Source organism: Mauremys reevesii, linkage group 10 (genome assembly GCF_016161935.1).
Source record: "Mauremys reevesii isolate NIE-2019 linkage group 10, ASM1616193v1, whole genome shotgun sequence".
Classification (NCBI taxonomy): Eukaryota; Metazoa; Chordata; order Testudines; family Geoemydidae; genus Mauremys; species Mauremys reevesii.
Genome location: NC_052632.1, coordinates 41,638,614 through 41,655,652, shown reverse-complemented (window position 1 = coordinate 41,655,652; position 17,039 = coordinate 41,638,614). Strand labels below are relative to the sequence as shown.

General features: G+C 58.3%; 1 protein-coding gene across 1 annotated transcript; it reads right to left on the bottom strand.

Annotated features, from left to right (window-relative positions):
• Positions 1 to 1,619: 1,619 nt before the first annotated feature.
• On the bottom strand, positions 1,620 to 10,704 carry NR2E3 (nuclear receptor subfamily 2 group E member 3). The gene is made up of 7 exons (XM_039492418.1): positions 10,605 to 10,704; positions 9,988 to 10,107; positions 9,844 to 9,942; positions 8,562 to 8,743; positions 6,467 to 6,707; positions 3,267 to 3,372; positions 1,620 to 1,850 (listed from the first exon to the last, which is right to left on the bottom strand). The coding sequence occupies exons 1-7, from the start codon at positions 10,687 to 10,689 to the stop codon at positions 1,718 to 1,720; spliced, it is 966 nt and encodes a 321-aa protein (XP_039348352.1). The 5' UTR covers positions 10,690 to 10,704; the 3' UTR covers positions 1,620 to 1,717.
• Positions 10,705 to 17,039: the final 6,335 nt, after the last annotated feature.

The following is a 17,039-nucleotide window of genomic DNA, read 5'->3' as shown; positions in this document are numbered from 1 at the left end:
AGCTGCAGGGCGAGAGAGGCACTCTGGGAATACAATGTGTGTTTGTACAAAATTATGTAAAAAATTGCCCTGCCCCCCCTTGCTACACACACCCCCTCTTGGTTGAAGGGCATTGACTCAACATCAGCATGGCTAAGCCACGATAGCCTTTCCGAGGCACCACTGTCCTTGGTGCTCCCTTTGCTGCTCACCAATACGAGTTTTAACTCTTTAACCTCAGAACCCTGGCATTTGCCAGCCAAGCGAATGCTTGGGACATAGAGTGTCACTGTAGTCTCCAAAGAGAGGAGTCTGACACTGATGCAGGCGACAGTTCTCCTCATGCAAATATACCTATCAAGCATTCTTGACATGCTAACAGATTCTCTAACAGTTGTCCTTCCTGCATGAGAACAACATCCATTGCTCGCTTCTCCTGCAAGGCACTGCAAAACCCTGCCTCTATCAGAACATAGCGTCCCACTTGACTGCTTGGATAGCACTGCTCAGAGGGTATCATGCTGCCGGAACACACTCAAGGCCCAGCAGTGCGATATGGGTCATTACACTCACACGGCCTCCCACAGTGCAGCTTTTCTGCATCAGCAGCCTTCCTCCTTTACTGCACAGAAAGGCTCTTCAGTTCAGAAGACACGGTAGCAGAGATCACATCAGCCTCTCCAGGTCTTTGACTCCAAGCTGTGCTCTCCTAGCTGCAATTAGGGTTTCAAAAGAGAGGCTACAAGTCCAGGGTGTGTTTCAACTTCTCTGCAAACTCTACTTACATTTCTCAGTTCAAATGCAATAGCAGATGTTCTGCCATCACCAAGTGTTCCTAGTCTGAGAGAATGCAAGGTGCCATATAGCATTGTTTCAAGACAACAGACCATGCATCCCGTGTTAAACATCATAGTCTTCCTTAAAGTCAGTGTCCGGATCACTTGTTAGAACCTGGTGTGTGGTAGGAAATCCCAGTGAAAAAGTAATCTTAAAAACACATCTTGCACAGATGATGTTATGCTGCTGGTTATCCCCTATTTAAGGTTCAGCAAATACCAAAGGCAAGTTCATTTCTTCCCCCTCCAACAGACAGTCACCTTTTCCTTGACCCTCCTAGGCCACCATCTGGGCCATAGCCCATGGCAGGACGTGTGAAGATTTCCAGGACCAGACCTTCTGAGCCTGGATTACTTTCAGACTTTCATTTTTTTCATTAATTTTGTTGATGTTCATGCCTCACTTTGCATCAAGAGCTGCATTTGCCCACCCCCATTGGGGTGGTGTTAGTACAGTGTCCTGGCTTTCCACCATGAGTTTGTGTTCTTCACATATGTAACGTTAGTTTCATCTTAGTAGGTAGGTACCAGGTGATTCTTGTGGTTCTACTAATGGAGCTTGTAAACTTCTGTTCAATTCTGAGTCAGAGAATCTGCTGTGTGACTTCCCGGGAGTGACTGAAACCCCCAATGGGTTACAATGACCTGAATGTTGATAGGAAACAATTTCCAGGTGGCTGCAGCTACTTTTGAGATTAATCCTGAGCCATACTATGTCAGGATTGGTAGATATGCAGTTGACTTGGACAACTCACTCAGGACTGAGTGGGATCTCCACATTCCTTTAACCTGCTCTTTGGCTCAGTGCATTAGAAACCAGGTGCTTGGAACTACAGTGTTCGTGCCGCTCCAGGAAGCCCTCAACACCTACATCAAGGGACCCTGGTCGCAAGAGGGACAGGTCAGTTTTTGAACATGTCGCAGAGCAGCTTCTCCATGGGAGTGTTCCCGATAGTTCTGCGGAAGAAGAGGAGCTCGATCCGGTCTGAGGAAATAAACCTCAAGGAGGGAAGGAGCAGGAGCAGTTTCCCAAACCTGGAGGCAAGCAGAGAAGTGTCAGTGTGGGTTTGGTTAGCTATTAAGTAGAGGGAGAATCTCAGGGAGGATCTTACCCTGCTGTGTCAGAGGTCAGAGCTAACACTATCACAAGTCAGTAATTCCCTGGCGAGAGGTACTGCCCAAACAAAGCTTGCAGAGAGCGAAAATGTTCTGACACGGGTCGTTTCCCCTTGATTTATTCCCATCAAATTTCCCTTTTGGGTAATGCACTTGGGCCATCAAAGCGTGTGTGGCCAAGTGTCCTGGAAAACACAGAACAATTTGCCAACCTACCTACCACTGGGCTGTTGAGTGTAATGCTAAGGTTCAGGCTGGAAAGTAGGGACCTACCACTACAATGTTTTATGCTCTTCACAAGTACAACATGGTCCAACAAGATGAATTGACTCTAGGCTCCTGCCAGATCTTCCCAACCATGCCTGGAGGAGCCACGGTGTAGCCACCGTTCTAAAGCAGTGACACATTGGCCTATGCTCAATCCAGCAGCTCAGTGATGCTGTCATCTGTTTCATGCCATGGCTGCCTGCCCTTGATGGCTTCACTCCAGAGGAGGAATGAGACTCAGTAGGTACAAGCCTGGGTGAGGGAAACAGCTCAAGAGAGGAGCCGTTTGTGCATCCATGGTGCTAAAGACACGGAAAAGAGCAAGTCCTGCCTTGATAAGCTCACAATCAATCTAGGACAGATTCCATCATGGAGGAGGGCCAGAAGGGATTGGTGAAGAGGCCTTCCAGCCCAGGGAAGTTGCCACACGTTTAGGTTTCACTTTCTGTGTGTTTGGGGTTTTGTTGTAAATAACCATGAGATGGGGCTACCTGGAAGAAGGAACATCCCCCTTTGTGAGAGGATGTGAAGAGAGAAGAGGGGATGCTTGGTGCACAGGAAGGAGGATGGTGGGTGGCGTTGCATGGCAGAGAAGACCTCAAAGGGAGCAGTGGACAGCGGAGCGGGGATGAGCTGTAGGCAGGTGCAGAGCCCAGGATGCCTCGATGTGGAGGGGGGAAATCCCACAAAGCTGTCTCACCCAGCACCCAATCCCTAAAGGAGGTGATGCTCTCCCCTCCCCCAGCAGAGGGCGCCTGCCCAACAGGGATGAATCCACCTGCGCTTTAGCATTCTGCCTAGGCGGGAAAGGCTGCTAAAGGAAGGACGGACAGCTCAGCCCTGCCCCAGCTCTAGAGCAGCACAAGGCAAACCGAGGGCTTCAGCATCATGGAGACTAGCTTGTGCAGTAAGGAGAAGAGTGATTTCTAACGGACTCGCCAGGGGGAGGGGGGCAGTTGTTAGACAGCTCAGAAGGGAGGAGAGGCAGGAAGGCAAGGAGCGAGACAGGCACTGGCAGCGAAGGGTGCTGCGTGGTCAATGGCACGTCTGCAGCATGAGCCCTGTTACCTGACAGGCTGGCTGGGGTAGTGTGTCCGGTTGTGTTGGTCCAGCATCACCTGCGACTGATCTTGCAAGTTCTCCACCTGCTCTGGATCCTTCAGGCCGCGTGTCTCTGTAACAAGATCAGGGTTGTTCTGTGGCACCTGCACTGAGAGCGGCTCCTCGCACACAGCAGGAGCACACACAATTCCTGTACTGTGGGCGGGCCAGCGGGTCCCACCACCAAGGAGCAAAGCCTGGGCCCACCGCACTGCCCAGGAGCCCCTCTGCACAGATGGAGCTGGTGAGGGCGTGCCCGTCAGATTGGATCACAAGTTGAACCAGCTCAGCTGAGCTGCAATTGTGCCTGGCTCGGCTCCGAGTGTGAGGTTGGTATTCCAGTGACACTCCCTGGGGGGAGCCCGGGTGGGGGCAGTGCCTCTGCTGCTGTTTGAGTTGGTTCACAGGTCGTGGGACCCGACACCCTCTTGCTCTGGGACAGGTGCTCTAGCACCTCCTGTCCTCCCCCCCCTTCGTACCCCACGGCTGCTCCCCAGACGAACACAACTTCACACACAGTGGGGAGGGGTGGGGCGTAGCTAAGCTGCGGTGCCAACTCTGACCTGGGATGCTGAAAGTAACGGTGGGTGTGAGCTATACAGCTAGGGTGTTGGGTTTGTTTTTAATCAATTCACAGGACTGTATCCTCTAGGGAAGGACATTTGCTGACGACATTAACACTGGAACCATCGTTAATACGGTGAGAGAAATCTGATCATCTTCAGAAACCCTGTGGACATGGCTTGGGCAACGCGGATGAACCCTTGTGTATTAACTCCCAGTAGCTAGGGCTGGATGCTCAGAAGGAGATAGGGTTGCCAGGTGTCCGGTTTTCAAGCGGAACGCCTGGTCGAAAAGGGACCCTGACACCTCCGGTCAGCACTGCTGCCCGTGCTGTTAAAAGTCCAGTCGGCAGCACAGCAGGGCTAAGGCAGGCTCCCTGCGGCTCCCAGAAGCAGCAGCATGTCCCCCCTCCAGCTCCTAGGCATAAGGGCAGCCGGGGGCTCTGTGTGCTGCCCCTGCCCCAAGCGCCAGCTCCACAGCTCCCTGGAACTTCCTGGCTGTGCCTCCGCATAGGAGCTGGAGGGGGGACATGCCACTGCTTCCTGGAGCTGCTTGAGATAAGCACCGCCTGGAGCCTGCACCCTGACTCCCTGCCCCAGCCCTGATTCCCCTCCCACCCTCTGAATGCCTCAGTCCCAGCCCAGAGCACCCTCCTGCACCCCAAACTCATCCCCAGCCCCACCCCAGAGTCTTCACCCCCAGCTGGAGCCCTCACTACCCCCACACACGCGTGCCCAGAGCCCCCTCCTGCAGTCCGAACCCCTCAGCCCTAGCCAGGAGCTCCCTTTAACACACCAAATCCCTCACCCCTGCCCCAGCCCAAAGCCCCCACCCGCACCCCCAACCCCTCATTTCTGGCCCCACCCCAGAACTCACCCCCAGCCCAGAGCATATACCATCTCCCCCACCCCAGCCCAAAGCCCCCTCCCGCACCCTGAACCCCTCATTTCTGGCCCCAGCCCAGAGGCTGTACCCTCTCTCACACCCCGACCCCCTGCCTCAGCCTGGAGCCCCCCCATACTTTGAACCCCTTGGCTCTGTCCTGCAGCCCGGAGCCCCCTCCTGAACCCCAAACCTGGAGCCCTCACCCCCTCCCGCATCCCACTGCCTCAGCCAGGAGACCCCTCCCACACCCTGAACTCATTTCTGGCCGCACCCACAGCTGGAGCCCTCACCCCCTCCCACACCCCAACCCCCTGAGCCAGCCTGGGGAAAATGAGCCAGTGAGTGAGGGTGGGGAGAGTGAGTGACAGAGGGAGGGGGCCGGGGAGGAGGGGTGGGGTAAGGGTGTTCGGTTTTGTGCGAGTAGAAAGCTGGCAGCCCTAGGTAACTGGGGTTCTGGGCAGAGCAGCAGTGTATGCTGGCAATGCCAAAGGAGGTAGGGCTCAGAGATTATAAATGACACAGAACTGATCCATTTCCTGGCACTGCAGGAGGAAGGTGAATGGAAACAGGAGGGAGGATGGTCCGAGCCAAACTAAATATTGGAAAGCCGCTGTTGTGAGGGAGCAGCACACGCTCCCTGTGAGCCGGCTCCCAGGGCATAGCCTGGTCTCCTGGGCAACACGTTCCCCGGATCGCCTTCAGTCCGAGCAAGCAGGAAGCATGTGGGAGGGTCCCAGGCCTGGCAGCCAGTTTAGCAGGGCTGCAGAGAGCGGGTTCAGGCCTGGTGAAAAAAAATTTTCGGGCCCCCCAGCAAGGGCGGATGGGCTAAACAGGGTGGGGGAAGCCGGGCCCTGGGCCCACTTCCGGACGGCCGGGCCTCAGTAATTTGTACCGGTTTTCCCCACCCCACCCCTCGTCGGCCCTGCAGTTTAACCTCCTGTGAGGGGTGGAAAAGAAGGCAGCCGGCCAGGCTCTGTCCATGACCACAGTGAAATCGTCCAGAACGCCGCCTCTACAGAGCCACATGGGGGTCACAGGCCTCACCAGGTGGCCAGGGAGCCATTGTGAATGACTGCCATGGAGGGAGGGGCATAGAGTTCCCAGGAGCTCACTGAGCAAGGGTGCAAAGATCCTGCACCCAACCTCCTCAGCCACCACTGCCCAGTCCTCTCCCAGGTCACACTCCCGCTGCTGGCTAGATCTCAGAGTCTCACTGCTGGCGGTTTGTGGGGGACTCGCGGTGCGAGCATCTTTCTCAGTCTGAATCTTTGTCTGGACTCCACGATGGGATTCATACATCCCAGGAGGGACCCGAAGATGCTCTGCTGGCCCTGGACAGATATAACTGGTGTCTCCAGGGCTGGGGGCTTCTTCTCCAAGGTCCCAATGGCTCAAATGGCCGCCTCGCCCTGGGCTGGGCAGGAAGGAGCTGGGATACCAGGGGGGCAGGGGCTGCAGATTGGGACTGATGGGCATTGGCAGAGCTGCGGGGGTGGTGGGAAGATAGGGCTGGAATACTGGGGGGCAGGGGCTTCAGGTCCAGACTGAGGGGTGTTGGCAGAGCTCCGGCGGTGGGGAGACAGTAGAGCTGGGATTCGTGGGGAGGGGGGGCAGGGGCTGCAGGTCCAGACTGAGGGGCATTGGCAGAGATGTGAGAGCGAGGCCTCCTGCCTCACAGCTGTCCCTAGCCACTGTCCTGCAGCACCAGCTGGGCTCACCTGGTTTGAAGAGCACAATGGCCTTCATGCACGCAAACTCTGTGGGGTCTGTGGTCAGGGACTTGAAGCGGCTGATGGTTTCCTGCAGGATGCGGATGTCCACGCTGGCAGACACCAGTTTCCCGTGGATGTTGGGGGAGAGCTCAGGCACAGAGAGCAGCGGGCAGCTTTCCAAGGGCATGGACCATTGGATGGCGCAGAGCAGGAACAGCTCGCTCCAGGCTTCCTCCAGCAAAATCACCTGCCAAGGCGCAAGAGGAAGGAACATGTGAGCTATGGGACGGGGCCATGTGTGTGTATAGGCGGGTGTACAGGTGTAGGTGTACATGTACGTACAGCACCTAGCACATTGGGGCCTTAAGGCTTGATTAGGGCCTGTAGCTGCTCCTGTAATACAGACATTAGATCCCCTTTTATCAGGGCCAGTGCAAGGATATTTTGCTCCCTAGGTGAAACTTCCACTTTGCGTGCCCCCCCTGCACATCTTTTCATTGAGGGGCAATGAGCCTTTATAGACCCCAGCAGCCAGCCATGCCCAGGGGCTGCTCCCCAGACCAGGTTCCCCCACCCCCTGAACTCCCCTGGAGGGTGCACGGCCCCCGCCCCGAGTCCATTCAGTGGCTTTCTTGGGCTTGGGCCGCTGTAGCAGCCCTGCAAAGGTGGCAGCACCGCTAGCAAGGAGCAGCTGTGCCCTCCCCCCCCGCCCCAGGCTGCAGCCCAGCACACACCCCCCCAGGGGCTCCTGCAGGCTGCAGCAGATTAATGCAGGTGGCCCCTGTGCGCTGCCCCAGGTTTCCCCCTCGCCACCGCTTCCCCTCCTGGAGCAGGCTCAGGGCCCCACACTCCGGCGGCGGCTCACATGCCCGGGAGCCGCAGAGCCCGAGCGCAGCGAGGGGGGAGCTGGAAGGGCACATGGGGTCCGCCGCCCACATGCATCTGCTGCAGCCTGCAGGAGCCCCCGGTGGGGGGGTGCCGGGCTGCAGCTTGGGCGGGGGGGTGGCGGGCGTGGCTGATCCCTCCTAGCGGTGCCACTGCCTTTGCAGGGCAGCTGCCCCCCCCGCACCATGCTGGCTCCTCCATGGCTGGGGCTCACCAGCCCTGCAAGCCGATGCTCTGGCTCTCTGGTGCCTCCGGAAAGCAGCTCCTCCCTGCTGAGCCAGGGCACCGCTTTTTGGCGTTCCCAACCACTTGGCGCCCTAGGTGACGGCCTAGTTCGCCTACTGGTTGCACCGGCCCTGCCTTTTATGTGTCATCTCCCACAGGTTCTGAAAACGAGTTGCACAGCAGCAGCCACCACCCGTGTGCCTGCCTTTCGGTCTGAGTGCTACTGGCTCAGTCACCCATGACCACCTCACACATGGGCTTATCACAGCACTCCTCCACCAGGGCTGCTGCCCCCTAAACTCCGTGTTCCCAGCTACACACTTAGTAGACTCGTCACAAAGTGAAAGCCACCAGCATGCTCTGCTCCAAACACGTCTGATCTCTCCGGCCATTCCTGGCGGCTATGGCTCAGGAGGAGACATCAGGAGACCTGGATTCTGTTGTGATAACTGGGCCTACAACTTTGCCCCAACTGTGAGCTCAGCAGTGGGCTGGGGGAAGCGGGGGGGGGGATCGGGTCCTTTAAAAAATACTCTCCAGCTGAAGGGAAAGGCAACAAAGGCTGTTGTTCACATGAAAGCCTTCCTCAACACTTTACATTTCAAAGGCTTTCGCTGTTTTCCCATCTTTGCTGTATCTTTAACAAAAGGTTACAAAGGCTTTTTAAGGGTGTTTGCCACGGTGCTAACTGCTAAGCAGGCTGAGGTGTCTCCAAACCAAACCTTGTGTAATTTGCACGGGGACTAGGTCCTGCCACGTGAGCTGAGACAAATCACTTCCTATTCTGAGCCTGGGATCTGGGATGATTGAAGGGTGGGAGGTGAGTTCATCACTGTTCGCAAAGCGCTGGGGAAGGGGCACGCCCAGAGCTGTGTTGTCTGCTGCCTAGTCAGAGCCCTGCTGTCTGGTCCTGGGGTCGCCTCACCAATGTGCATCACACCAGCCCAGAGGCCACTGAACGGCAGCCCAGTTAGTCCAGCTCCTACCTCACCTGGTCCCTGAAGGGCAGATTGGCAAAGACGGGCAGGTTTTTTGCCCATTTCACCGCCATGAAGAGGAGGCGGGCGGAAGTTTCATAGACGCTCTCAGGGCTGGCGGATGGGTAGGGGGACATCGGGTACTCAGTCGAGGTCCTCTCGGGCTCATTACCTGTCACGTCGATGTTCTCGTCGGCTGGAGGGAGGAGAACAGCTGGGTCACTGACAGCAGCAGCGCTCACAGAAACTGCCCCAGCTACTTCAGGGACCAAGCCAGGGCTGGTCTGAGTCTTGCTGCTCATGGGCGGGGACATGGACAGCCCAAATTCGAGGGGGGGGGAGGAACCAACCCATTTCCCCCCCAAAATCCCTCTAACATTAGCCAGGTTTCCCTGATTTCTGTTTGCCCATTAGCCAGGCTCTGCAGCCCTCCCAAGGCAGCATCGGTCCCCAGCCCAAGAATCTGAGACAGCGGGACCCCAAGCTGTGAGATACGGCACCTCTCGTGGTCCGAGCTGCTTAGGGAGCAAAGGGTGAGCACAAGGCAGAAAGGTACTTGTGCCAGCCAGGGCTGATCCCCCCCCCGGCACCTGTGGGCCTGGCAGTTCAGGGCCCCCCGGCATCTCTAGGCCTGGCAATTCAGGACCCCCCGGCACCTCTGGGCCTGGCAGTTAAGCACTGCAGGAAGGGAAGCAGTTTGGTGCCAGCAGGGGGAGGGGCAGCAGGGCAGCTGATTGCTGATGGTGCCTGAGGCACCGCAGGACCTTCACAGGCAGAGGGAAGCTCCACTGAAGACTCATCCACTCAGGGACTTTAGGGCTGGTGCACACTCCTCGTGCGGGGGCAGCCTGGGTTTGCACAGGGGGCTGCCCTGCGTTCTATAGGAGAGGTTTGTGTGGTGGTGACAAGGCCTATGTGGCCCTTAGCTGGGACAGGCCATTTTCCCTGGAGGCAGCTGCAGTCTGACAGCAGCCTGGGGCCAGAGGGGCCAGCTCCACAGCTGAGGTCAGGCAGCATTGTGAACGCTGGTGCTGCTGGGGCTGCTCTGTGAATCCCAAGGGCTGGGGAACCAAGCGCTAGGGCTCAGGGCTCCGGCATGGCAAGGAGCGCAGCCCCAGGCCCAGGCCCAGGCCCAGGCCCAGGCAGGGACATGGAGTTGATGCTGCTGGTGCCTCGCGCTGGGAAAGAGCTCACCCACCACCTAAGCTGGGTCTGTGCCACTTGTCATTGCCAATGCCCCAGGCTGGCGCGGGTATTGCCACAGCCTCCCTTCCCACCCTGCACCCAGCAACCCACCGTCCTCGGGCTCCAGCTTGGCGCAGGTCTCGGCTGTCATCAGGCTGGCCATGAAGCGGTGGTTACTCGGAGGAGTGGGCACCCGAGGTCCCAGGGTGCCTGGCACAGAGGAGCTGGGGCCCCTGAGGCTCGGCAGGGTGGGGCAAGGCGGCGGAGGGGCCTCCCGCGTGGTGGCCAGGTGCGCAGGCTTGAGGTCTGTGTCCAGCGGGATGCTGTCGAGTCTGACCTGGGCAGTGCTGCGGGGCTGGCGCTCGTTCTGCACGGCTGGGGACGCAGAGCAGGATGATTAGGGGTAGAGGTCTGAGCACTGACATGCACAGCAAACGGCACCAGGCCCTGTCTGCCCCCTGAGCAGCCTGCCCCAGCCTCCCTGCAGCATGGTTGTGTAGCGAGATGGGCACTGACCCTCTGCCCCTCCTTCTAGCTGAGGGTGGCAAACGCCCTCCCAGCCCTTCATCTGGAACCTGGCAGCCCTGGTACTATCCTCCCCACTGCACAGCCATGGGGACCTAGTCACAGCAAGGCTAGGGGCTGGCCCTGTCACCTAGCTGTGTGCTCTGGCCAGCAGCCTCTCCACCTCTCCTGAGCAGCCTCTGGGCTCAGCTGTCCTGAGCTCCTCTCTGCCCAGCATCCACACTGTGGGCACCCAGTACTGCCTAGAGAACCACAGCCCCAGGCCCCTACCCAGAAGCTCTCTCAGTCGAAGGGCTGCAGGTGTGGCCTCCCCAGCCCTACACCCTCTGGCACCCGCCTGCACTCACCGTCCTTGTTCATGCCTGCTTGCAGGCACTTCTTCAGTCTGCAGGCCTGGCATTGGTTCCTGTGGGCTTTGTCCACGGGGCACATCCCTGTCCCAGCCTGGCACCTGAAGGGCAGACAAATGCAGGCCCAGTTATGTCAGCCCCCCTTGTGTGGCACCTGGGGGAGGAGGTGTTTTCCCCAGTCCAGGATGCTGCATCTGCCCCATAACTAACTGACTAGCCAGGACAAGGCGCTGACACCCTGGGGTGAAACCCATGGCTGGGGATTGCACCATAACCTACCAGGAGTCCCACGGTGCCCGCCACCCTCAGCCCAACAGCCCCACTGTGCCCGCCCCCCAGCGCAACAGCCCTACAGTGCTGGCCCACCCCTACTCCCCAGCCCAACAGCCACAGGGTGCCCACTCCCCAGCTTAGCAGTGACCCCCCCTTGCCCAATGGCCCCACGGTGCCCACCCTGTGCAGCCCTGCGGTGCTTCCCCCAACAGCCCAGCAACCCTGCACTACCTGCCCCACAGGCTGGCTGGGCAGGGGGCTCAGCAGGGCTCACTTGGTGGAGGGGGGGGGTGGCTCCATCAGTCTCTGCTGGACCCTGCTGCTGAAGACCTTCCCATCAGTCCCGTCCCAGAGCTGTGCGCCAGGGCTCCGTGCGGCACCAGGGGGTGACCCAGCGCGCAGGGCGCAGCAGGGGCCAGCCGGGATGCTAACGGGCCCTGTGGCTGACCCACCTGCTGGCTGCGGTTTGTGGTTTCCTGTCTGAGTCCTGGAAGAGAGGTGCCAGCCCGGCATGGGGCCTAGAGCACATGGTCTGTACTGCGCTGGCCAGGAGGGGAATGGCCTGCCATCCGCCAGCCCAGAACAGGCCTGGCCCTTCTCCCCACGCTGCTCTGAGAGGGAGTGGGGAGACGGCTCCAGTACAGTCCTGGCTCTGCGGCCATGGCACAGCCCCTCTGTGGGCTCACTGCTGGCTGGTGTGAAGTGGCTGGGCCTTGGGCAGTGCCCACGTGGCAGCATCGATCTGGGGAGCCATGGAGATGAACCTGGGCAGGGCTGCTGGGTGGGGGGAGCTGGCTTTGCCTTGGTTGGCTCCAGGGCCATCAGGCCAGGACTGAACACGGAGATGTTTGCAAAGGGGGCGGGGGGGGGGGGGGTCTCCTGGGACGGGCGCCCAGCACCACCTCCTGCTGCGATGTCGGGGGATGCTGGTGTGTACCCCACACAGAGACCAGGGCGCCTTTGCCTGTGGCCACATGGGGCTTAGGGGTTGGCTGGCTGCAGATCCCTGAACCCCCTGTGTCAGGGCTCAGAAGGACCAGCCCGCCCTCACGGGCTCTTAGACACCTGCCCCCGGGTGCCAAGGCCCAGGCAAGGGCAGCCCCAGAGCCAGCAGGGGAGGGGCCTGGCAGAGCTGGCACTGCCTCCCCCTGGCCCTGTGAGTCCGGGCGGCAGCGCTTTCCTCTCACCTGTAAATGAGCTTCCTCCTCACGCTCCGCTTGAAGAAGCCGCTGCAGCCATTGCAAGCGTAGATGCCATAGTGCTTCCCGCTGCTGGTGTCGCCGCACACCCGACATGTGAGCACCGGGCTCAGGGCTTTGCCGGGGGCCGGGCTGAGCCCTGCAGGGCAAGAGCAGGAAATCAGCACCTGGGCACCACGACCTGGAGATGACCTTATCCCCTCAGACCCCAGGGCTCGGCTGTCGGGGTGGGTGGCCAGCCCAACACACCCACCCCCCCGGGACCCAGGCGTGAGCGAGCAGCACAGGCTGGGGAGATTCAGGACAGATAGGCCTGAGTGTTGGAACGGTGCAACTGAGCAGATGCAGTAGAAAACAGCCCTACGGCCCATAAAGCCAGGACTCCCCAACTCAGAGAGGAGGCACAGAAGGGATGGGGGCTCCAAGAACAATCAAATGCTTGGAGAGCGCCTGGGACTATTTAGAGAGGTGTAGAAAATAGTGATTGGGATGGGGCCCAGCTCTCCCCCTCTCTTATAATACAAGAACAAGGTGACACTGGGCAAAGGTGGAGAATCTAGTACCATTAAAAGGAACTCCTCCTTTATACAATGTGCAATTAGCCAGTGGAACTCACTGCCACTAGATATCATGAAGGTTTAGGAGGGCTCAGCAGAGGATCGTGCATTGATGTAGGCAATGTGAATGTCTCCATCACATTAGATGGGATCCAAGGGGCTACGGGTTATAAACCAGGAGGGCATGAGCCAACCTCTGTCTGGTGGGGGTTGGGAAGAAACGCCGCTATGGCAGGTTCTTGTGTCACTGCCCAGAATGAAGAGCCTGGTGCTGGCTGCTGTTGGTGCTGGGGATGGGTGCCTGGTGGGATTCCCCCATGGCAGTCCCTGTTGTTACTGAGATTTGTTATCTGCATTGCAGTAACATCTGGACCCCACTGTGCTAAGTGCTGCCCAGACAGAGCAAGAAGCCAGACCCTGCCCTGGAGAGCTGTGTCCCCGCAGAGGCCAGTGCTGATCAAGGTGGGTCCCTTGGGGAGGACGCAGGGTTGGGGCACAGGGGATAGGACGGCCTGGGCTCTCTGCCAGTGGAACGTTTCTAACCATTTATTTGGCTGGGAGCTTCCTGTGTTGAGCCGAGAACTAAGGGGAGGGGGTGCGTTAGAGCAGGTTTGGCTGGGCTACAACAGCTTTCCACACTAAACCTTCACAGGCCCAGAGCTCTTGGACACACTGGACTTTGGGGGCTGAAATTCCCCCTACAGGCCATGCTGCTCTAACCACCAGACCCAACTTCCCTCCCAGACCTGGGGCCTAAGTCCAGGAGTCCTGGCTCCCAGCCCCCTGCTCTAACCGCTAGCCCCCGGGGAAGCACCCTGCCTGTGGAGACGTGTGTTCTCGTGGCAGTGCTGAGTGGCCAGGGCTGTGTTTGCTGTGATCTCCCAGCCTGCTGAGCACCATGAGGCCCTTCTGACACGCGGCCGCAGCACAAACCCTCTGCTGGGGACACTCAGCGGATCCAGCCCCAACTCTTGCCCACTGCATGCAGAGCCATCACTGCAGAAGGGCTCTGTCCTGTGTGCCTGGGATTCCCTCTCAGAGCTCCCCCCAGCCTCCCCACCCCAGGCCCAGCCTGTGTGAGTTGAATCGGGAGTGGCACAGCCCCTCCAGGGATGAAAGCCCCACTCCACACACCCCCGGCAGTGAGGCCCACTGCCCGCCAGCTGAGCAGCGAGCTCAGCTGTGGGATACCCTGTGCTGGGCACTGAGCATCTCCCATGTGCTGATGCTGGGTACAGGGCTGCTAAGCTTTCCCTGGCCAGCAACATCCCTGGGCACATGGAGAGGCTCAGACAAGGCCAGGAGAAAATGCTCATTAGCCAGCCCTGCAAGCACTAAGCAGCTCGGCCCCAGCTCAATGGGGAACTGGGCCTTTGCTCTCTGTGAACCATCCCCCTCCAGTCCTACCTTCCCCCACATGGGACAAGCCCCCCCTCCTCCTCCTCAGCCTCCCCCGAGCCCCCCAGTCAAGAACAACACACAGGTTTCCGAGCCCATTACAAACGATTTACCTCATGGAATGGGTGGGGAAACTGAGGCACTGCAAAGGGCCCTCCTCCCCCATCACATCTGTGCCTGCTGCAGGATTATCACAGACTCATGTCTCTCCTCCTCCTAGCTATGGGAAGAGTCAGCATCTGTGGGAAGGGGATGAACGGGGGGGCACAGCCAGGCCCTAGAAAAGGCAGTTGGAGGGTGGGGGCAGCTGGCATGCTGGCTCTCTGGGGCAGGGGAGAGGGGAGTGCGTGTCAGTGGCGTGATTGGCTTCTGGGGCACAGTGCTCTTGGAGTAGCAGGAGGTGGGGGACAGGCCCAGCCAGGCTCTTGGGAGAGGAGCCTGAGGAGTGTGTGTGGGGATTCCCCATCCTGCTGCCAACTTGCTCTGCCCCCCCTCTCCCCCTGGTAGTCCTCTACCACCTGCTGCCGGAACACCCACAGGGGCTCAGCCCAAAGAGGTAGGAATCAGGAGTCCCGATTGCTACTGTCAGCTCTGACCCTGACTTGCTGTATGGCCTGGGCCCAGCTTCTTCCCCTGCTCAGTGCCTCAGTTTCCCCACCTAGAAAATAGGGTTATTGGTCTCAACTCGGCTTTGCAAAACACCTTCAGATCAGGCCTGGATCCCAACCTGCTCAGGAAGCTGGGCGTGGCAAACCAAATTGCTCCTTAGTGTTCAGCTTTTAAATATGTTCTCTGGGCTGGGGGGAGAACAGATCTGCTAACACAGTCACTCTGTGGGCTCCAGGGACCACAGTCAGGATTTCATTAGCCCAGTGTCTTTCTCCTGGAGCAGAATTCCTTACATTTCCTGAAGGCTCCAGGATGTATTGACATTTTGCCCGGCCCTGTGGGTCTGGGTATTTTCTCAAAGCTCCAGCTTCTGGAGTCAGGGGACTTAATGCAAATCTCAGCTTGCAATTCTTTTAATAGTACAATGCTAGAAACTCATGATCCCTGCAGGCTCAAAATTCAAAATAACGAGTAAAAAGAACCTGACATTTATTATTTTTAAGCCAATCTCATGATTTTAGGGGGAGCCTGAGTCAGGATTTTTGAACACTTGGGGTTGGCAGCATGGCTCTGGAAACTCACTAGTTGAGCTGCTCTTCTGCATCCCTGGCTCCAGCCGCAGGAACCCCCTCGCACCATTATACAGTGGTACCCCCGTCGCTCTGTTTGCCGAGAAGATGAAGCCTTGCTTCCAGCACTAATTCACCTCCCACCAAAGCTAACAAGCACCGATCGTTAGTGCTCACCCATCAGCCAATGAGCATAGATGCGCTAAAGCAGGTTCTCTGCAACTGTCTGTCTGTCTAGTTCCAACCCCTGCATTGCTGCAGTGTCTGGGCATCTCCATATGTCCCAGGTGCCAACCTACGCCCACCCTCGTGGCCATTACTGCATCCCATGGCAGCACTGGCCCCAGAGGGAGCATGGGCACATGGCTCAGGATCGCCCCTTACCTGACTGGCTGTCCTCCAGGCCAGCACTCATGGTGGACTCAGCGGGGGATGTGGACATGCTGGGGGGTTGTGGCAGAAGCGCAGGTGACCGACAAGTGAGCTTGCGGAAGTGTTGGGGGCCCGGAACCCTCTCCCTCTGCTTTATCCTTCAGCCTCTCCTCGGCTGGGATGGCCCCTCACGCAAGGGCTATTGGGTCCGGTTGCTCCCTGCTCCCCAGCAGTTAGCACAAGGTGTCCGGAACAGCGGGAGGTCCTGGCTTCCTGTCACCCGAATCAATGCTGTCGCATGGGCAGAGAGCAGATGGGAAGTTCAGGCCTGATAGTCTATGAGCTGCTCCCCATGGTCGGCCGGGGAGCCAGGTGCCACTCGCAGCTCCTCTGGCTCTGCTGGCTGGTTGTGTGTGTGTGTGTGTGTGTATGTGCCTCACGCTCTCTTCAAGGCTCCTAAAGCAGAGCTGGGAAGATTAGTTCTTAACGCTGTGTAAGCAGATGCCTGTTTGTCATCCTCTTAATCTTTAGTGTCTCTGCAAAGGTGGATCAATCAGCCACACCATGAAGAATTAAAAAGGTGCTGGAACCCATGAACGAGCCCTGGATGGAACCAGCTCACTGTAACCCTAGACCCAGTGACATCAAACCCGCTGGGCCTATGGGGACTTAACAAACCGAACTCCCCAGTCGCTCTCTCAATGCTCCTTTCTGTTCCCCTTGGAGGATGATTACAGCTCATTTGTTCAGCCTTCGCTCTGGATGGCAGAGATGAGCCTTGGCTCCCGTTCCCTGTCGGACATTCGATCTATCTAGCTCCCTGCCCCCTGGCTGCTAGCAGGCCCAGGGCCATCAGCTGGGGGTTTGTGGAAAGGGGGCGGGGATCAGCCTTTATCCAAGGGCACCAGCTAATCATAATTCAATATTTCATGAGGCTGGTTTTCTCAGGCAGGTAAATGCACCTGATTCCCTGCGCTGGCTGGAAGAGTGGCCCCTGCATTACTGAGGAGGGGGAAAGGGAGGAGCCCGGGGAGGATAATTACAGGGTTTTTAGGAGAAGGGGCCTCTGTTAACACAGTGATCTCCTGGCAGGGGTTAAGAACATCAGGGCCTGCCAAGAGAGTTCAGGGCAAGCTGTCAGCGAGGGAGGCTGGGCCGCTCCCTCCCTGCCTCTGCTGAATTGCGGTGGGTTGTGCTGGAATGTGGAAGGGTGTGCTTCCCGGGGTGGGGTTGGGGGGAAGCTATGGAGGGATGGGTCCAACCACGCCACCAGCTTCTCAACCCTAGGCCAAGTTTAAGCACTGAGCTGATCACCCCCTGTTGTGTGGGAGCTGAAATCCAGACCTCATGGCTCCCAGCTTGGGGTTCAGGCTCAGCCCTTATAGGGAGGTGGATAGGAAACTGAAGCTGGAATAGGCCATTTGGTTCAGGCCTTTATCTCAAATGAAGGCTCCA

What these genes read in the sequence shown, in the direction of transcription:
- NR2E3 (XM_039492418.1), bottom strand. Translation starts at nt 10,689, where the DNA reads ATGTGCCCCGTGGACAAAGCCCACAGGAACCAATGCCAGGCCTGCAGA. An exon ending in GGAGGCCCCTCCGCCGCCTT is followed by an intron (nt 9,943 to 9,987) that starts GCCCCACCCTGC and finishes CCTCTGTGCCAG; the next exon opens with GCACCCTGGGACCTCGGGTG. An exon ending in CAAGCTGGAGCCCGAGGACG is followed by an intron (nt 8,744 to 9,843) that starts GTGGGTTGCTGG and finishes TCCTCCCTCCAG; the next exon opens with CCGACGAGAACATCGACGTG.